We start from the raw sequence: 18,236 nt of genomic DNA on the forward strand, positions 1-18,236 counted from the left end.
AGTTGGTAAAGTACCAGATAACATACTCTGCTGTACATAGATCACAGTTGGATAGGTCAGCAAGGATGTCTCTTACAATCCAGTAATTTCATTCAGCAGAAACTCTGCTTGAAAGAATCCTCATAATAGTACACTTAGATTAAAAAATGAAGCAGTTTAAGATCTTTTTGAAAATTAGTTTCATATAGATAACATATATCTTCCCCAGTAGCCTGGTCAAAAATGCAGATTTGGTTATTGATATTAATTTATAGCTGGTAATTTTTCTCACTTTTTCTAGCCACTGTAATTTTTATGTTGTCACTAAAGTGCCTGCCCAGCACTGTATGTTAAAGACAGTCTCTCATAAACACTAAAAATAGGGACTGTCATCATTTGAAATACAATATTGATGTGGACAAAACATGAGGTTTAATGTTTCTTTCGATGTAAGAATATCGCCAATTTGTTTTTTTTTTTAACCTGTCTGTCCACCTAATATTCAACTAGTTCTTCTGGTAGCTCTTACTGTTCTTTATTACTTCTGTTTGGTTTCATTTCTGTGATTCCTTTATCCCCATTGATGTTTTGTACTAGTTAACTATGATCTAAGTTTAACCAATCATGATTTATTTTCTAGAGTATTTGAATAATGTATAAGTGACCACCCAATTTTAACATTAAATATGTAATCTGGGCACAGGATTTAAAGTGAATTTACATCTAAGTGTAGGGAAACTGCATTACTGTCCCTTTTGAAAGTATGAAACTTAAATATTGAAAATAATCAAACTGGAATGGCAGTATTCTTACCTTCCAACTTCAGTTAGTTGGTTCATGTTGTTATCTGTCAGATGTTTAATAGCAGTTACATTTGTTTATTTGTATCTACTCTATGGTGGAAATGTTAAACATGATAGCTTTTGCTACCAATTCAACCACTAACTTTTAGAGCAGAATGTTCATTTTGGGGGGATTTTGTGCTTCATCTGAGATTAGAATTAATGTCAGAAAATGTTAAGCATGTGCTTATTAAAAAAAAATAAGGTTTCTAATTGTCTTATTACCCTGGTAATTCAAGTGAATTAGAAGTACTTAACTGCAATCTTGAATTATAAAGTTGAGATGTATGTATCACTATCTCAATTTGATGTAAAGTAAATGAGCAGTTACCTGGCGGATTTTTTTTAAACAACTTTAATCCATATTCCCATAACAAACATAGCTTCACCTCAGTATTTACTTTCTTCGTCCATTCAGCAATGCTCCAATAAGGAAATCGTTGGACATAGCTGAGAAGCACTAGATTTTATCTTTTTTATTGATTAGAAAAATAACTTTCTAGGGTCTTTGAATGCTGGATTTCTTTTTTCTCTTTCCCATCTGTGGCAGCTAAAACAAACAAAAAAAATCACTCAGAATATTCAGGTTTACATGTTAGCTCTCTCATAGGGAGTTGTCATACCTCACAGTTCAAAGTGTATTCTATAGATCAGTAACATTATACTGACATGTAATTGCAATTTACTATGCAGCAAAAATGATTCAAGAAAATAACCTACAGTGTCTATTTACCTTTGTATAGGCAATTGCTTAAGTTACTCTGCTTTTAACATTTGTACTTGGATAAAATGCTTATGTATGTATAGGAATGTCACCGTGCAACATGCTGCTAGCCCAGGCACAAAGCATTAAAATTATTTTGTGAAGATTGGTGGTTGTATTAAAACTTGTGCCATTATACCTCAAAAAGATTGAAAAGCTCATTTATACTGTTTTTGCCTCAGAACTTCTTTACTTGGATTGCTGTATTCTGGGTAAAAGTAACCCAGTTTTACTCCCTCAGATTAAGAGTGAATGAACATTGAATGTTGAGAAGCACTTAGGAATATTCTGAAACCGTGTGCTCTCACACACAATTATGGTCAGTAGTCCATGGAAGCCTCAAATACCAACTCAACTATATTTGTAAAGATTAGTTGAGCAAGTAGGGAGGTGGAAGTGAGGGAATTTGTGTCTGAAGAATGGCTCATCCGTAGAACAGCTTTTAGCCTTTAAAAAAAAGTCTTGCAGCCGGGCTCGGTGGCTCAGCCTGTAATCGTGCCTTGGGAAGCTGAGGTGAGTGAATTGCCTGAGCCTATGGGTTCAAGACCCGCCTGGCAACTTGGTGAGACCTCATCTCTACAATAAATCAAAAAATAAGCCGGGCGTGGTAGCGTGCGCCTGTAGTTCCAGCTACTTGGAAGGCTGAGGCAGAAGGATCGCCGGAGCCCAGCAGGTCGAGGCTGCGGTGGCTGGGAGTGGCCACTGCACTCCAGTCTGGGTGACAGAGTGAGACTCCCAACTCAAAAAAAAAGTCTTGCTTTCACTACTATCTTCCACCTCTTAGCCTCTGTGTTTCATCCAATCTAAGAGCCCATCACAAGTACACCACTTTAGATACCACCAAAAGGCAAAATACTGCCAACTAAACTATGACAATCCATCAATAATAAAATGCAGATTTCAGAGATGTTACAGTGTATCTTATCGTTGATGAAATAGAAGTATACAGAGCATAGTCAAAATCACAGCTGCCACCTCATTATACCTTTTCAAAAGCAACCAGTGCTCAAGAACGTGGTGAGTAGCTGGGCGCAGCAGCTCGCACCTGAGAAGGAAGGATCACTCAAGGCCGGGAGTTTGAGGCCAGCCTGGGCAACATGGCAAGACCTCATCTGCAAAAAATTGTTTAAAAAACTAGCAATTCATGGTAGCAACCAGCTCCTCAGGAGGCTGAGAAGGGAGTTGGAAGCTGCAGTGAGCTATAACCCTACTGTGCTCCAGCCTGGACAATGGAGTGACACTCTCTCTTTAGGAAAAAAAAATGGTGTGGTGGCTCAAGCCTGTAATCCCAGTGCTTTGGGATGCCGAAGCAAGAGAATTGCCTGAGCTTAGGAGTTCGAGACCAGCATGGACAATTTGGCGAGATCTTGTCTCAACAATAAATTAAAAAATTAGCCAGGCATGGTGGCTCACTCCTATAGTTCCAGCTACTTGGAAGGCTGAGGCAGAAGGATTGCCTGAGTCCAGCAGGTCGAGGCTGTGGTAGCCATGAGCGTGCCACTGCACTCCAGCTGCAGAGTGAGACTCCAACTCAAAAAAAAAAACAATGTTCATATATTAAGAAATGTTTTATGGAGCATTTTTCCATACCCAAGTTTACTCACAGTATGGCTTAGAAAATCTTAAACAGGCGCAGTGGCTCATGCCTGTAATCCCATCACTGGGAGGCAGAGGTAAGAGGATTGCCTGAGCTCAGGAGTTCAGGACCTAGTCTCTACAATAAATCAAAAATATATATATATATCCAGGCATGGTGGTGCATGCCTGTGGTTCCATCTACTTGGAAGGCTGAGGTGGAGGGATCGCCTGAGCCCAGCAGGTCAAGGCTGCGGTGGCTATGAGGGTGCCACTGCACTCCTGCCTGGGTGACAGACTGACTCAAAAAAAAGAAAAAGTAGATATAACTTTGTTAACTAAAGCTAAATATAGAGCACCATTTTCCTCAATGACACAATTTTTATATGCTATGCCTTATTTCCTATGGGAAAACTAAAGACCTGAGGAATACCATTTAAAGGGATTTACTGAAATACCAACCTTGTAAATAGTTTTACCTCAGTTTGTTCAGTGGTAGGATATTCAAACATTTTATTTTGCCCTTTACCTGGCTTATTTTTTTAACAGGGATTTGCCATAATAAAATTATGAATTTACCTAATAAAGCTACTGTTTGCCAGTATTGCAGTACTCCTGAAGAGACAGAATGAGCTTTGTTGCGGTCACTGGACCGATGAGCTCAGCACAGGCCATAAACAAATCAGTGCATCTGCTATCGGTGAAGGATTTCTACTGTTTTGGAAAGCCAAGTATAGCTAGCTACATGGAGGGAAGTCCAGAAACCAGATGAGGTAGTATGAGTCAAATGGGTGAGAAATATGTGGTCGGTACTTTCCAAGTTTATTTTACAAAGAATACATAAAACTAAAATTTTAGGAATCACCACTTAACAGTTCACTAGAAGACTCAAGAAAAGCACAAGATTCTAACAGAAGCCAGTTCCTCATATAAACAGGTTTAATGTAATATGGAATGCAAAAGATTAGACCATTAAAGCATCAAATTCTTCAACTTCTAAAAATAAATCAAAACTGGCTCGTAACTAGAGTAACAGTACCATCATCATCACATTAAAAAGTTTCCATCAACATTTTACAAATGCAGTACAACACATTTTCAGATACCATATTCCACTCAATTGTGTGATACTCCATTTTTTATAAAAATGTTACTTAGAAGCTTCAGGTACCCATGAAGAGAGAAATTGGGGTAGACATACATATGCCAGCATGTGCTGATTCACTGTTGAAAAGTACCTTAGGCCAGGCACAGTGGCTCCCGCCAGTATTTTGGGAGGCTGAGGCAAGAGGATTGCTTGAGTCTAGGAGTTCAAGAGCAGCCTGAGCAACATAGTGAGACCTCATCTTAAAATATATATATATAGTACCTTAAATGTTCCATTATAATTTATCTTAAACATTTTTGACAATATTTCACGGATAAGATAGGTGGTGTTGGGGCAACCCCTTCGGGTCCCCTCCCACTGTGGGAGCTTCTCTGTCCTATCAATAAATCCTGTTTTCTCACTTAAAAAAAAAAGGTGATACTTTTTAATCTACATACGAAGGGGATCCCCCCCAAAAAAACCAGAGTTATCTTCTGGAGGGCAGATCCTGCTAGGTAAGTATTCTAGGAACCCACTGGCATCAGTGGACCAGCTGGTGTTGCTGTGAGAGACTGGGTTCAGCGTCAATGGCTTTTTGGAGATTTCTTTCAACACGTTTACCCATTTAATGATGGGTGACTTACGGGCATACCTACCCATACCATGCTGAGTGTTCAGCAGTTTTTGACCAAAAACAGTATGATCCCTGTGTCCCATCCCCCTCCCTATTTACCCAATCTTTCCCAGGGTAACTTTTTTTCATTTCCCTGGATAAAAAAGTCCTCAGGGGAAACATTTTGCCAATGTGGAAGAGATGAAACATAAGAATGGCAGCACTAAAAGGCATCAAAATTGATGAGTTCAAAAACTTTTGTGACTGGGTGTCACACCTCTAATCCCAGCACTTTGGGAGGCAGAGGCAGGAGGATTGCCGAAACCCAGGGGTTCAAGACCATCTTGGGCAACTCGGCAAGACATCTCTACAATAAATTAAAAAATTAGCCGGGCATGGTGGAACAGACCTGTAGTTCCAGCTACTCAGAATGCTTGAGGCAGAAGGATTGCCCGAGCCCAGCAGGTCAAGGCTATGGTAGCCATAAGCATGCCACTGCACTCTAGTCTGGGTGACAGTAAGACTCTGATTAAAAAAAAAACAAAAAACTGTTTTGAGCAGGGGAAAAAGCATCTCGATAAGTACTGCATCAAACGGGGTACTTTGAAGGTGCCTGGAGTTGAAACATGTAAGAATAAATACACAATTTTTTATAAATAAATTCTAGTTTGTTTTTGGTCCCCCTTGTAGAACTATATAAGCTATTAGTAAAACATCTGAATTGTTTTACTTTGAATCTTGTCACATTTTATAAGTTAACTTTCATTACTTCTTTACCAGGCTGGCCAGGTTGTCTGCCCATATTAGGATCAACGAATGTGGGAATGCACTATGTTTCGCTGTTAATGTATCCAACTTGACTTAATATGGGGGAGATGATATTCCCCTTTAGATGTTTTTTAGACATGTCTCCTTAAAACAAAGGTTTAATTTTATGCATATAAGAACAGCTTTATTTGGTGTATACTTTTTTAAATGAGCAGCACAGCTAGCAGACATATAACTCCTTACTATCTATACTCTTGACTACCAAGAAATGAAGCCAAACTTTAGAAAAATACAATGCAAGAAAAAATTCAAGTTAAAAATATATTCCTTTGGTTAAAAATCATCCCCTTTATAATATTCATTTGTAATCTAAATTCACAGCATGTCCCACTGCCCAAAGTAATCTTCTAAATGTCATTATACTTGTAGTATTACAATGTCTTCTTTAGTCCAGTATTTAAGGAGGTCACTGGGTTGTAGTGACAAAATATTTTAACTCTAGGAAGAGTACAGCCTGTGGCATCAGCTCCTTTGACAACTGTCTTTCTTAAAAGATTTTTACTTTAGAAACCTCCGGCACATGTAATTTTCTTCAGATACAGCATATCCAAACTTTTTATAGAAACCAACATTTTGTGGTAGACATTCAAGGGTAATCTTATAACAGTTCAGTTTCTTGCTTAGCAAAGTAAGAGTTGATAATAATCTGAAATTTAGAAAGAGGGGAGTGTGACACATTAATAAAAATGGATTTTAGTAACACTATAATTGTTCTGTAAAACAAAACTTTTTAAAATTAGCAGTACGTTTCAAGCACAGTCTATCCCATTACATTCATTAAATATTCCAATTGTGAGGTGCTAAGCATTTAAATCACCAAAGCATTTCTATTTAGTTTCATATATACTTTTATCTAGTACTCTCAAGACCACGAATAAACAGGACAAATATTAAGCCCACCCTAAACCCTCTTTAAATTTTAAGATTCATGTTAGCACTAAAGACTCAACCTTGGGGCAATCCCTTTGGGTCCCCTCCTACTGTGGATGCTTTTCTGTCCTCTCAATAAATTCTGCTTTCTCATTTAAAAAAAAAAAAAAAGACTATCAAACCTTTAGAAAATTATTTTGTAAAAGGTCTTTATTGTAAATTTATTTAAACAACTAGGAGTAGTGAATATTTCCCACATAAATGGGTACATAATAGCTCTGTTCTTTAGTCATTTTTAAAGCTATTTCCATATTTGTGAAAGCATATCAGAATAACTCAAGACTGGCCTAATTACAAAAAGTTCCACATCTTTATAAATCCTTAAAGAATCAAAACCCAATATAAAAATGTGCTGCTAACTGCCTAGCAGGATAAAAACTTAAAGGATCTACACAAATTTGGAGGGTGTTCCCATGACTTAAAAATCATGTCTTTGAAACCAAAGATCTTAAATGAATTTACAAAATTAGAAGAGGTCTAAGGCCTAGGGACAACAACAGTAGGGGCTGAGCTGTATTGTTCACTGATATATTCTAGAACAGCAGCTGGCACACAGCAGGTGCTTACTAGTCATTAAGTGAATTTCTTCAAACTCAGAAGAGACATAAAAAGCAAGTTCCTATATAATAGGCAATAACCGGATGCAACTTGTTTTATTTTTTTGAATCGGAGTCTGACTCCGTCGCCCAGACTGGAGTGCAGTGGCATGCTCACAGCCACCACAGTCTTGACCCACTGGGCTCAGGCAATCCTTCCGCCTCAGCCATCCAAGTAGCTGGAACTACAGACATGCACCACCATGCCCGGCTTATTTTTTTGTTTATTATAGAGGCAAGGTCTTGCCAAGTTACCCAGGCTGGTCTCGAACCCGTGGGCTCAGGCAATCCTCTCGCCTCAGCCTCCCAAAGAGCTGGAATTATAGGCTTGAGCCACTGCACCAGGCCTACACTTATTTTAAAAGATGTAGGTAAACGTATAGAGGATTACATAGTGATGGCTGTCTTGGTGTATCTACAATTTATGAGATGAAATCACAGAATATCCTATAGTAACTAAATATTTCCTTTGTTTTTGCCTATGACAGAGAAGCTGGGGCAAATCACCTGACTAACCCAAAAGTTTGTTTCCTGCTAGCATGAGAAAACTACTATTCAAAGTTAATAATTTGGCCGGGCTCAGTGGCTCAGTCTATAATCCCGCACTTTGGGAGGCCAAGGTGAGTGATTGCCTGAGCCCATGGGTTTGAGACCCGCCTGGGCAACTTGGCCAGACCTCATCTCTACAACAAATCAAAAATTAGCCGAGCGTGGGAGCGCGCGCCTGTACTTCCAGCTACTTGGAAGGCTGAGGCGGAAGGATCGCCGGAGCCCATAGGCCGAGGCTGCGGTGGCCGGGAGTGGCCACAAAAGTTAATAATTTAAAGGTGTAACTGTCTGTAAAGAGTACACTTGCAGCTTTCACACTTGGAGGCAAAACTAGTAGCAATACTTTATTCACGTAATTCAGTCTAAGCTATTAGAGAGCTGTTTCAAAATGAATGATGCCCCCGAAGAACTTAAAATGAAATCCTAAAAACAAGTCTCTTGGCAAGAAACCCAACTAAGACAAAATGTGTCCAGAGTTACCTTGTTTGTCTACTTACAGTTTGCCAAGCTGCTTTCCTCTGCATTCATCACTAACCACAACATCTTCTACTCTTCCTCTCTGGAAATATTGACAATGTTTAAAGGACTAAGCATCCAGCTTTGTTTCTAGCTAAAACAAACGAGTTAGTAAGAATTTACTGATTAAAAGAAATAAAGAGGGCTGGGTGCAGTGGCTCACGCCTGTAATTCCAGCACTTTGTGAGGCAGAGGTGCGAGGAGTGTCTGAGCCCAGGGGTTCAAGACCAGCCTGGGCAATTTGGCAAGACCTCATCTCTTAAAAAAAAATAAGTATATTTTGTAAATTTGAACTTGACAAAAAACAAAATGCAAAAAAGTAGTTTTTACTTATGTCTGATCTTGTTTTGGCTATGTTCCCAACTACCCACCCCCACCCCATTGTCTTTTTATTTTTTTGAGTTGGAGTCTGTCACCCTGTCACCCAGGCTGGAGTGCAGTGGCATGCTCACGGCCACGACAGCCTTGACCTGCTGGGCTCAGGTGATCCTCCCACCTCAGCCTTTCAAGTAGCTGGAACCACAGGTATGCGCCACCGTGCCTGGCTCTTCTTCTTTCTTTATTGTAGCGACGAGGTCTGACCATGTTTTCAGGCTGGTCTCGAAGCCCTGACCTCAGGCAATCCTGTTACCTCTGTCTCCCAAGGTCACCGCACGTGACCCTATCCCATAATCTTAAAGCAAATATCAGAATCCACATACCAAATGTAACCTTGTCATGAACACAGTATATCCATCATTCTACTCCTTGCTTAAAGGAATTTCAGACATCCAAACGTTTAGAACAGAATATAGTATTCTAAACCCTTTCTGAAAACAAATTTGTGCTAATGCAGTAATTGGGAAAAAATAACATTAGGGATTCTATACATTACTGCTAAATTGCATGATGCCAACCTGGTTTTTCTATGATTATACTAAATCTAAGACCTTATAGAACAATTTTAGCAAACCATCAATACTGTTAATAGATTTTCTTATAACGCTCAGAACACACTGGGAAAATTTGTTACTAAGGGATTTCTCAGAAGCAATGAAAAGCAGTGAGAAAAGAGATTTGCCTAGTGGAAAATTTTTAAAGTCAGTTTTGCTAGAAAACACCTGTCCATTTTACTCATAAGCATTAATGTGAGCACATACCTTAGCACAGGAATGGATGAATTTATGTTCTATTATCAGAGTTGCCGTAGCAACAATCTGTCCTAAAGTCACATCTTCTACAACAGTAACATAATAATCCCCAGATTTCTTCATATGCTCAAAAGATTCTGTGGAAAGTGGAAAACAAAGTGTTATATAGTACACATTCAACTTTGTCAGGTACCAGAAAAATACTAGGATTAGCTGACTTAATAATTGAGATTTAAAGCTATTTTACCTTAGTAATTCACCTTCCATTTCTAAAGAAAACATTACCAAGTAGTTGAAATCTCAGCAATCAGTATCAATTGGGATATAGTCTATACATATATCTTGTTGCAGCTCTACTCACAATAGCAAAAACATGGAACCAACCATCCTGCCCATGGAAGCTGGACTGAATTTTAAAAATGTGGTGCATGTACACAATGGAATATTATGCAGCCATAAAGAAGGACAAACATGGACCTTGCAGCAACTTGGATGGATTTAGAGTCTATCATACTCAGTGATCTATCACAGAAACAACAGAGTATTTCATACGTTGTCACTCATAAGCGGACCTTGAACACCTATCATAATACTATAAGAAAGGGATTGGCAGTAGTGAGAAACTGCCAGGGGAGGGGGGGTAGGATTGGCATTGAGGGAAACTGCCAGGGGAGAGAAGGGCATATCTTATCAGCAAGGGTACCCGCATAATGAACATTGGCCTACTTAACCCTGAATTGTACCCCACATCTTTAAGCTAAAATTAAAAATAAAATAAAATACTGGCTAACAAAATAAAGAATATAGCTATAGCTATTTTAAATGAACAACACTTACAAGTAAATTGTAATTGTTACCATTTGTATGACTAATAAAACTTCAATTTCTTTATTATTTACTTTAAATAGATTTACTTAACTTTTAACAAGTGCTCAATTCTGTAATTTTTACTTTTTTGGTTTCAAAATATTTTAACAAAATACTTTTCAATTTTCCCTTTGTGATTGCAAATCTTTCATGATTACATGACTTGCTCTTTTAGAAAAAGAATAATTGCTTTTGTTTGCTTTGAAAGTACCTTGCAAAGGAGGTGAAAAATTTCTTGCCAAATCCAGATAATTTTTCCAATTTTACTTATACTCCGTTTTACTCATAAGCATTAATGTGAGCTCATACCTTAGCAACTGTCATAGCCAACAGGAACAAAGATATTTCCCCTTCAAATTTATTTTTAGTTCGTACATTGCTGAAATGACATGGTTTCTCATCTAATCTGATACGCCACAAAGAAGAATTAGGAATTAAAAACAGCCTAACAGTCTCTCATATCACTTATTTCCACGGTCTCATTCTAGAGAGGGATTCACATGGCAAAAGAAATAAATTCAATGAAAGAAGACTATGAGAATGATGGCCTTCATTCTCAAAAGGGTCACACACAGTATAAAACAAAATCACCCATGAAAGGAAGTGAAGAATTACAGAAAACAGGAAAAGGCTGTGTTGGAGTGCTGGGTGGAGTTCAGAAGGCTTCATCCCTTTCAGCAGTAACTACCTGTGATCTTGGGTAAGTCTCTGGATCTCTCTGGATTTCCATTTTTCATATGTCTAAAAAAGCAGAGTTGGACTAACTCTAAGATACCTGCTAATCTTAAAATTAAATGCAAATGAACCAAAAAATAAATTTAAGACATATGCTCTTAGTTTTGACTTGGTGATTAAATTTCTGTGAGCAGCCTAACCATGTGAAAGGAAATTAAAATTAACAGTTAAAAAACCTGAGACTCTCTAGGGTGTCCGCATAGGCCCCAGGCTATGGTAATTACTGAAAGGTAGGCAGGTACCTGTTACAATTGGATTCTAGAACAACTCAGCCACATTAAACATTTAAATAAGAAGACAGCTAATTTGTTACCTGAATAACTTTCAACTATTTGAACACAAACACAAGTAGACACCAAACAGAGCTCTAGACCAAAAAACACATTTCCACTTCTTTTCATTCAGGAAAAACGAGGCTTTAGTACTTACTCATGAATTGTTCAGGGTTGACAACTCCAGTCTCCGTCAGCTGACCCAGTACCTTAAAAAAACCTAGTTTTGAAAAACATTTCAAGTTTGAGAAGAGAAAAAGGAAAACAGAATATGAAAAGATGTACTATGTTAAGCTCGTGGGATTATGGGCAATTATTTTTTCAGAATTTCCCATAATCACTACACACAATAAAGAATAATGGGTCTTACCAATGCTTTTGCCTGCATAAGATGTTTGGAATAGTGCTGACCTTACTATCCAATATTTCTAGAACCAGCACATATATTTTCCAGTGTAATTTGCAGTAAGTAATTTGCATTCAATGCAAATATGCCAAATTTTCCCAATTATGTGATTTAGTTTTACTTAAAAGTGGAAAAGTCTATGACCAAACATGGTATTTGTAAAATAAAATATAAATTATATAACATGGTTGAAACTGAAATTTTTTAAATTCCTAGTTAATTTCATTAATGTTATGTAATATTCATGTCAACATTACACTTGAACACTGAGAATCTTAACTTTTCTATACTCAATAATTTCTTTGGCCAAGATTATTTCCTTCAGACTTTCTACCAAAAAGAAAACTGTGAAAAGCACAATATTGACTTTTAATTACCAAATTTAAGGAAATTATTTTGGAGAACTTTGATATTAAAAAAAAAAAAAAAAGATCAGGTATGGTGGCTCACACCTGGAATTCCAGCACACTGGGAGGCCGAGGTGGGAGGACTGCTTGCACCTAAGAGTTCAAGACCAGCCTGGGCAACATAGCAAGACTGCCACTAGAAAAAATAAAAAAATTAGCCAGGCATGGTGGCACGTGCCTGTGGTCCCAGCTAATCAGGAAGTTAAAGGCAGGAGAATTGCTTGAGCCCAGGAGGACAAGGCTGTGGTAAGCCACAATCTTGCCACTACACTCCAGCCTGGGTGGCATAGTAAGAACCCAACTCAAAAAAAAGAAATAGATATAGAATAACCCCTTTGATTTATCCAAGGAAAATTATCTCCACCCTCATTCCCAATTCAGCTTCTTAGAGCAGATTTTTCCTCATGTTGTCATTCTACATGACAGTTTCACCTTTGTTTATGAGAAAGTCTTTTGTCTTAATTAGGAAGGAATGGTGTTGTCTTTAAGTCACTTTAAATATTTAACAATAATATTTGATCTTAACCATGACATACACACATTAGTATTGAATGTCCCAGTAACTTTATACATTAAGTACAAAAAGTAGTTCAATAGTCTAATATTTTTAAAAAAGTTATCAGCATCATGTTTATGGAGAAAATGTAAGGCTAATTATAATTCTCATCAGGATTGGTAAACTTAGTCCATACCTCTATTTAAGTCAGCAGTACACAGAGGCCTCAAAACCAAGCCTTCTCCAGGATGTGTTGGGGAAATGGCTGGAGAAAAAGTAGCAGTGTTCTGACTCCAGTCCACTTCTTTGAGTAGACTTGGATCAAACAAAGGAGTTTCATCAGGTTTCATCTTTCCAGTGAGATCTAAAATAAAATTTTCAGTGTTAAGACATTTTATGTAACAGAAGGAAAGTCATGATTGGTGAGGAAGTTAATTTCCTAATATAAATTAATACAATTAGAAGCATTCTTTAGCAGACATGCAAGATATTGTACTTCAGCCTATCCTAACAGCAAACGCTACAACCAGAGATCTATAGCAAAGTCATGGGTTATTAAATAAGTGGCTAAATTAGGAAGTTTTAAACTTTAAAACCCTTTTTTAAATTGGGTCTTTAAAAACAAACTTTCCTGTGGGCTGGTGCTACCAGTGTAGCACTGTGAATAGATGACTCTTCATGGGCTGTTACATTTTTTAGATTATGTTCTTGGATTTTATTTTTGAAATAATTTGTTAGTCTTACTTGCCACTAAAGGTTTTCTAAAAGTCTATAAGTTTCTTAGCTGCATCTAAGCAGTTTAAGAATAGCCAGTGTTAGGCCAGGTGTGGTGGCTCATGCCTGTAATCCCAGCACTTTGGAAGGCTGAGGTGAGAGGACTGCTTGAGCCCACAGGTTTGAGACCAGCCTGGGCAACTTGGCGAGACCTCATCTCTACAAGAAATCAAAAAATTAGTCGGGCATGGTGGCACGCACCTGTAGCTCCAGCTACTTGGAAGGCTGAGGTGGAAGGATCGCCTGAGTCCAGCAGGTTGAGGCCACAGTAGCCATGAGCATGCCACTGCACTCCAGCCTAGACAACAGACTGAGACTACAACTCAAAAAAAAAAAGGAATAGCCGATGTTGGCCCGGGCGTGGTGTCTCACACCTGTTCCCAGCACTTTGGGAGGTGAAGGTGAGAGGACTGCCTGAGCTTAGGGGTTCAAGATCAGCCTTGGCAACTTGGCGAGACCTCATCTCTACAATAAATCAAAAAATTAGCAGGCCATGGTGGCGAACACCTATGGTTCCAGCTACTTGGAAGGCTGAAGCAGAAGGATCTCCTGAGACCAGCAGGTCAAGTCTGTGGTGGCCATGAGTGTGTCACTGCACTCCAGCCTGGATGACAGAATGAGGCTCCAACTCAAAAAAAAAACAAAAACTAGGCCAGGTACGGTGGCTCAAGCCTGTAATTCCAGCACTTTGGGAGGCCAAGGTGAGAGGATTGCCTGAGCTAGGGTTCAAGACCAGCCTGGGCAACTTGGTGAGACCGCGTCTCTACAATAAATTAAAAAATTAGCCCAGCATGGTAGCATGCGCCTGTGGTTCCAGCTACTTGAAAGGCTGAGGCAGAAGGATTGCCTGAACCCAGCAAGTTGAGGCTGCGGTGGCCGTGAGCATACTATGGTGACCATGAACATGCCACGGCACTCCAGCCTGAGCGATAGAGTGAGACTCCTACTCAAAAAAAAGCCAGTGTTGCCGGCATGGTGGCTCATGCTTGTAATCCCATCTACTCGGGAGGCTGAGACAGCAGAACCACTTGAGTGATTGCAGTCAGTTGGGATCGTGCCACCGTACTCCCAACTGGGCAACAAAGTGAGACCCTGTCACACACACATACAAACATACAATTTTTTAGTTTACTTAATACAATTAATTAGAGAAGTAATGATAGGAAGGATGAAAAATTATATAAAAGCATAAAGCTGGGCAGAGACTTCTGTGGAGCACAGAGCTGCTGCAAGATACTCCTCACCTGAAATACTTGAGGGCTGTTTCAGATTTTGGATTTTTTTCAGATTTTGGAGTAACTACATATAAATAATGAGGTATCTTAGAGATGGGACCCAAGTCTAATCATAAAATTCATTTGCTTCATAAACTTTTACCTTATATATACAGCCTGAAGGTGGGGGGGGCTGGGGTTTTTTTTTTGAGTCAGTCTCACTGTCACCCAGGCAGAGTGCAAGAGCATGCTCACGTCCACTCCAGCCTCAACCCGCTGGGCTCAGGTGATCCTTCTGCCTCAGCCTTCCAAGTAGCTGGAACGAGGGGCATACACCACCATGCCCAGCTGATTGTTTTATTGTGGAGACAAGGTCTAACCATATTGCCCAGACTGGTCTCCAACCCGCGGGCTCAGGCAACCCTCTCGCCTCCGCCTCCCAAAGTGCTTGGATTACTGGCATGAGTCACTGTGCCCATCTTATATATTATTTTTAATGATTTTGTGGATGAAACAAAGTTTCAGGTATGATATTGTCCACATGTGATCTCATATCAGCTCTCAACAGCTTTGAATTTCATTTTGGATTTCAGATTTTCAGATCTGGGATCCAAAAATCAGCCTCCAACTCTGATTTCCACTTCTATTCCCAGTGAAAGAAACTATATTTTAATGATAGAAGAATCTGCCCAGTAACATAACTCTCAATTGTTACCTAAATTTTATAAGTCACCATATATGCTTTACGGCAAACAGTCTTAACTTTTCCTTACAGGTGGATTTATTCCTGCCTCTGTAATTCTAGGTAACTATATAAGTAATGTTGCAGCGTAGTATAAGCTTTGAGAAGGTAGTGTGCTTGAATAATAGGAGTTAACACTTGCTAAGCACTTACATGTACCAGGCACTGTTCAAAGAGCTTTACTAATTCATTCACTTCAACAATCCTACAGGGCAGATGTGATTATTTCCTTCATTTTAATAGATGAGGAAATGCAGGCAGAGATGTTGAGTAACTTGCCCAAGGTCATACAATTAGTGGAGCCAGGATTGAAACCTAGGCATGGGGAGAGCATGAGCTCTGGAGTCAGACCTGGTGTTCAAATGTCAACTGGAGATCTTGGCTAAGATAATTAAGCTCTTAGAATGTTGTTTCCTTATTCGTAAAAGGGAAATGAAATTACTGGAAGGATGAAATGAATTACTGTATATGCAAGCAAGCACTGAACAGTGTCTGGCATCCTGCAAGTACACAAGATATAGTCAATACATTCTTTTTCCTTTTTTCATCTGTAAATTAAATCATGCATCAAGCACTGTGCTGGGTGCAGGGACTACAAAAAGAATGGCAGGTTCTCTCTTACATTAACGTTAAAGCAAAAATTAACATTCTTGGATAGGAAAGAATAAAAACAAAGTTTATTACATAGACTACTGAGGATTTTCCTCCCTCAAAAAGGATTCAGTCCAAATTATGCTGCAAACACTATGCCTAATTTTTGGTAATATTAAAGAAAGAATATAAATTATAACAATTAAAACAATCGTATCACATTTACCAAGCTTACCACCCACTTAAAGCAGGTTTTTAATAGGCTATTTTCAGTCCATGCGTTTGAGTGTTTGTCCCTGATCACTGGGCTCACGAGGCTTTTGTCTGTAATTTCACCTGAACGGTAACAACATTGTTGTTTTTAAATATGCAGATCGACATTTATCAATAAGGCAATATGTGTACATTAAATGCAGAAGCTAGAAAGTATTAAGTTCCTCAAGGCTACACACTATTTAACACTTTGATCATGCTACTTAATATATCGTCGTATATACAAAGTTTAAAGAAGGCTCAAATGGGAATGAACATTAACAAAATTTAAAGATGAACTAGATTCCTTTTTCCTAAACAGTTATTTGAGTTTACAATAAAAATGTAATCTGGAATACACGAAAACTAATGCTAATCATTTTCATGAGAAAGACAGGGGAGAAGTACACCAGAGAAGAATTAGGATTATGAAAACTTTAATGAATTTTAACCAGTTAAATACTAATATTTTGCTGTACTTCTCTTTAACCAGATGGTCCTATTCCATGAATGATCATAAAAATTAATAATACTGGCTAACATCTATTGAATACATTTGGTAACTCTTCTTTTTTTTTTTTTTTTTTTTTTTTTTTTTTAGCAGTGACCGCTCCCGGCCACCGCAGCCTCGACCTGCTGGGCTCTGGCGATCCTTCCGCCTCAGCCTTCCCAGTAGCTGGAACTACAGGCGCGCACTACCACGCCTGGCTAATTTTTTTATTTACTGTAGAGATGAGGTCTCGCCAAGTTGCCCAGGTGGGTCTCGAACCCACGGGCTCAGGCACATTTGTTAACTCTTAAAAACAGAATAAACGATGTGTCACTGTTATCCCAATTTCACTGACTAGGAAGCAGGCACAGTAACTTGCTCAAAGCGACAGTGCTACTAAGGAACAGAGCTAGGACTCAACAAGGAGCAACAGGGCCCACTTCACAGGCCCTGCGCTTAGTTTACTAATACTCTGCTGCCAGTTTTGAAATTCTTAAATCAATTTTTAACAAAAGAGCCCTGTATTTTAATTTAGATCAACACAAGTTACGCAGTCAGTCCTGCCGGGCAGGATGACTTCAGATTCTGTTCTTAGCTGTGACACTGAAGGTGCCCTGGAGTAGGTGAATTCCCTGTTTTACTGTCGTGTAAGGATTAAAAATGTTAAGTCACAAGCGGCACACAGAACGGCTATCTGGAAAATAGGAACATATTAAGCAAAGCCTTCTAGACAGAAATCTATTAGTCAGGCAATCAAATCACCTCAAATGGATGTATGTATGAGCTATTTTATCAAACAGAACCACACTTAAGGCTCATTTCATCTCGCTCTGTCCTCAAATAGTAAAATTCCGCTGGTACCAACTAACGCGCTGAGCAAGGCAGAGCAAGATCTGACGACACCAAACTCCAGAGGGATTGAGAAAAGGACGGAACTAGTGATTTGATTTGGTTTACAAAAGAAATATCATATCGTCTCAAGGCACCCAGATTCTGCAAAACCGGGGAATTTCTGCAAATAAAGGTGCACAGTCATTTGAAGCCAAATCTCGTCATTATTATTAGGTCTTATTTTGAAGTTTTTAGATTGAAAGATAAGCCCCAACTCTCCCTAAGCATTCCTCAAGAGCCTTTTCCGTTCGACAGCTGACGGGAAGGCACTCAGAAGGCCCAAGTCCGCCCAGCCCAGCCTGCAGACCGGTGAACTAGCGGCGGATCAGGGAGCACCCCGAGGCCGCATTTCGGAAAACCCACATCAAAAAGGTCCCCGCAACGCCACGAGCGAGATCGCAAAAGCCATACTCCAGGTTCAGTTCACTCTCACGTGAGGTTTCACTGAGCTGAGTATTTTCCGGACACAATTTCAACGAGGGTTGGAACCCCGGCACGCAGCGGAGAGCCGCAAGGGACAGACGCGGGCAGGGACCCGGGGAGGCCGGCACGCGGGCGGGAGGCGCGCCCAAGGCCACGGGCTCCTGGCTGCGGGGGACGGAGGCCCGGCGCGTGCACCTTGCAGCGAGCTCAACGGCGACTCGGCGACTCGTGGGAGTCGAAGCCCGTTTCCTTCGCGGATGATCTCCAC

At 39.5% G+C, this 18,236-nt stretch overlaps 1 protein-coding gene across 2 annotated transcripts; it reads right to left on the reverse strand.

The window, feature by feature from the left end:
• Positions 1-538: 538 nt before the first annotated feature.
• GNPNAT1 (glucosamine-phosphate N-acetyltransferase 1) lies at positions 539-12,950 on the reverse strand. 2 transcript variants are annotated; one of them, XM_008073155.1, is made up of 5 exons: positions 12,788-12,950; positions 11,440-11,502; positions 9,418-9,545; positions 8,260-8,321; positions 539-1,371 (listed from the first exon to the last, which is right to left on the reverse strand). In XM_008073155.1, the coding sequence occupies exons 1-5, from the start codon at positions 12,939-12,941 to the stop codon at positions 1,305-1,307; spliced, it is 474 nt and encodes a 157-aa protein (XP_008071346.1). In that variant the 5' UTR covers positions 12,942-12,950; the 3' UTR covers positions 539-1,304. The 2 variants fall into 2 exon arrangements, with proteins under 2 accessions (XP_008071346.1, XP_008071345.1); XM_008073154.1 differs by lacking the exon at positions 539-1,371 and adding an exon at positions 5,956-6,333.
• Between the last annotated feature and the right edge of the window lie 5,286 nt (positions 12,951-18,236).

Source organism: Carlito syrichta, unplaced genomic scaffold, assembly GCF_000164805.1.
Source record: "Carlito syrichta isolate Samal-C Ts95f unplaced genomic scaffold, Tarsius_syrichta-2.0.1 Scaffold315704, whole genome shotgun sequence".
In the NCBI taxonomy this organism is placed as follows: Eukaryota; Metazoa; Chordata; class Mammalia; order Primates; family Tarsiidae; genus Carlito; species Carlito syrichta.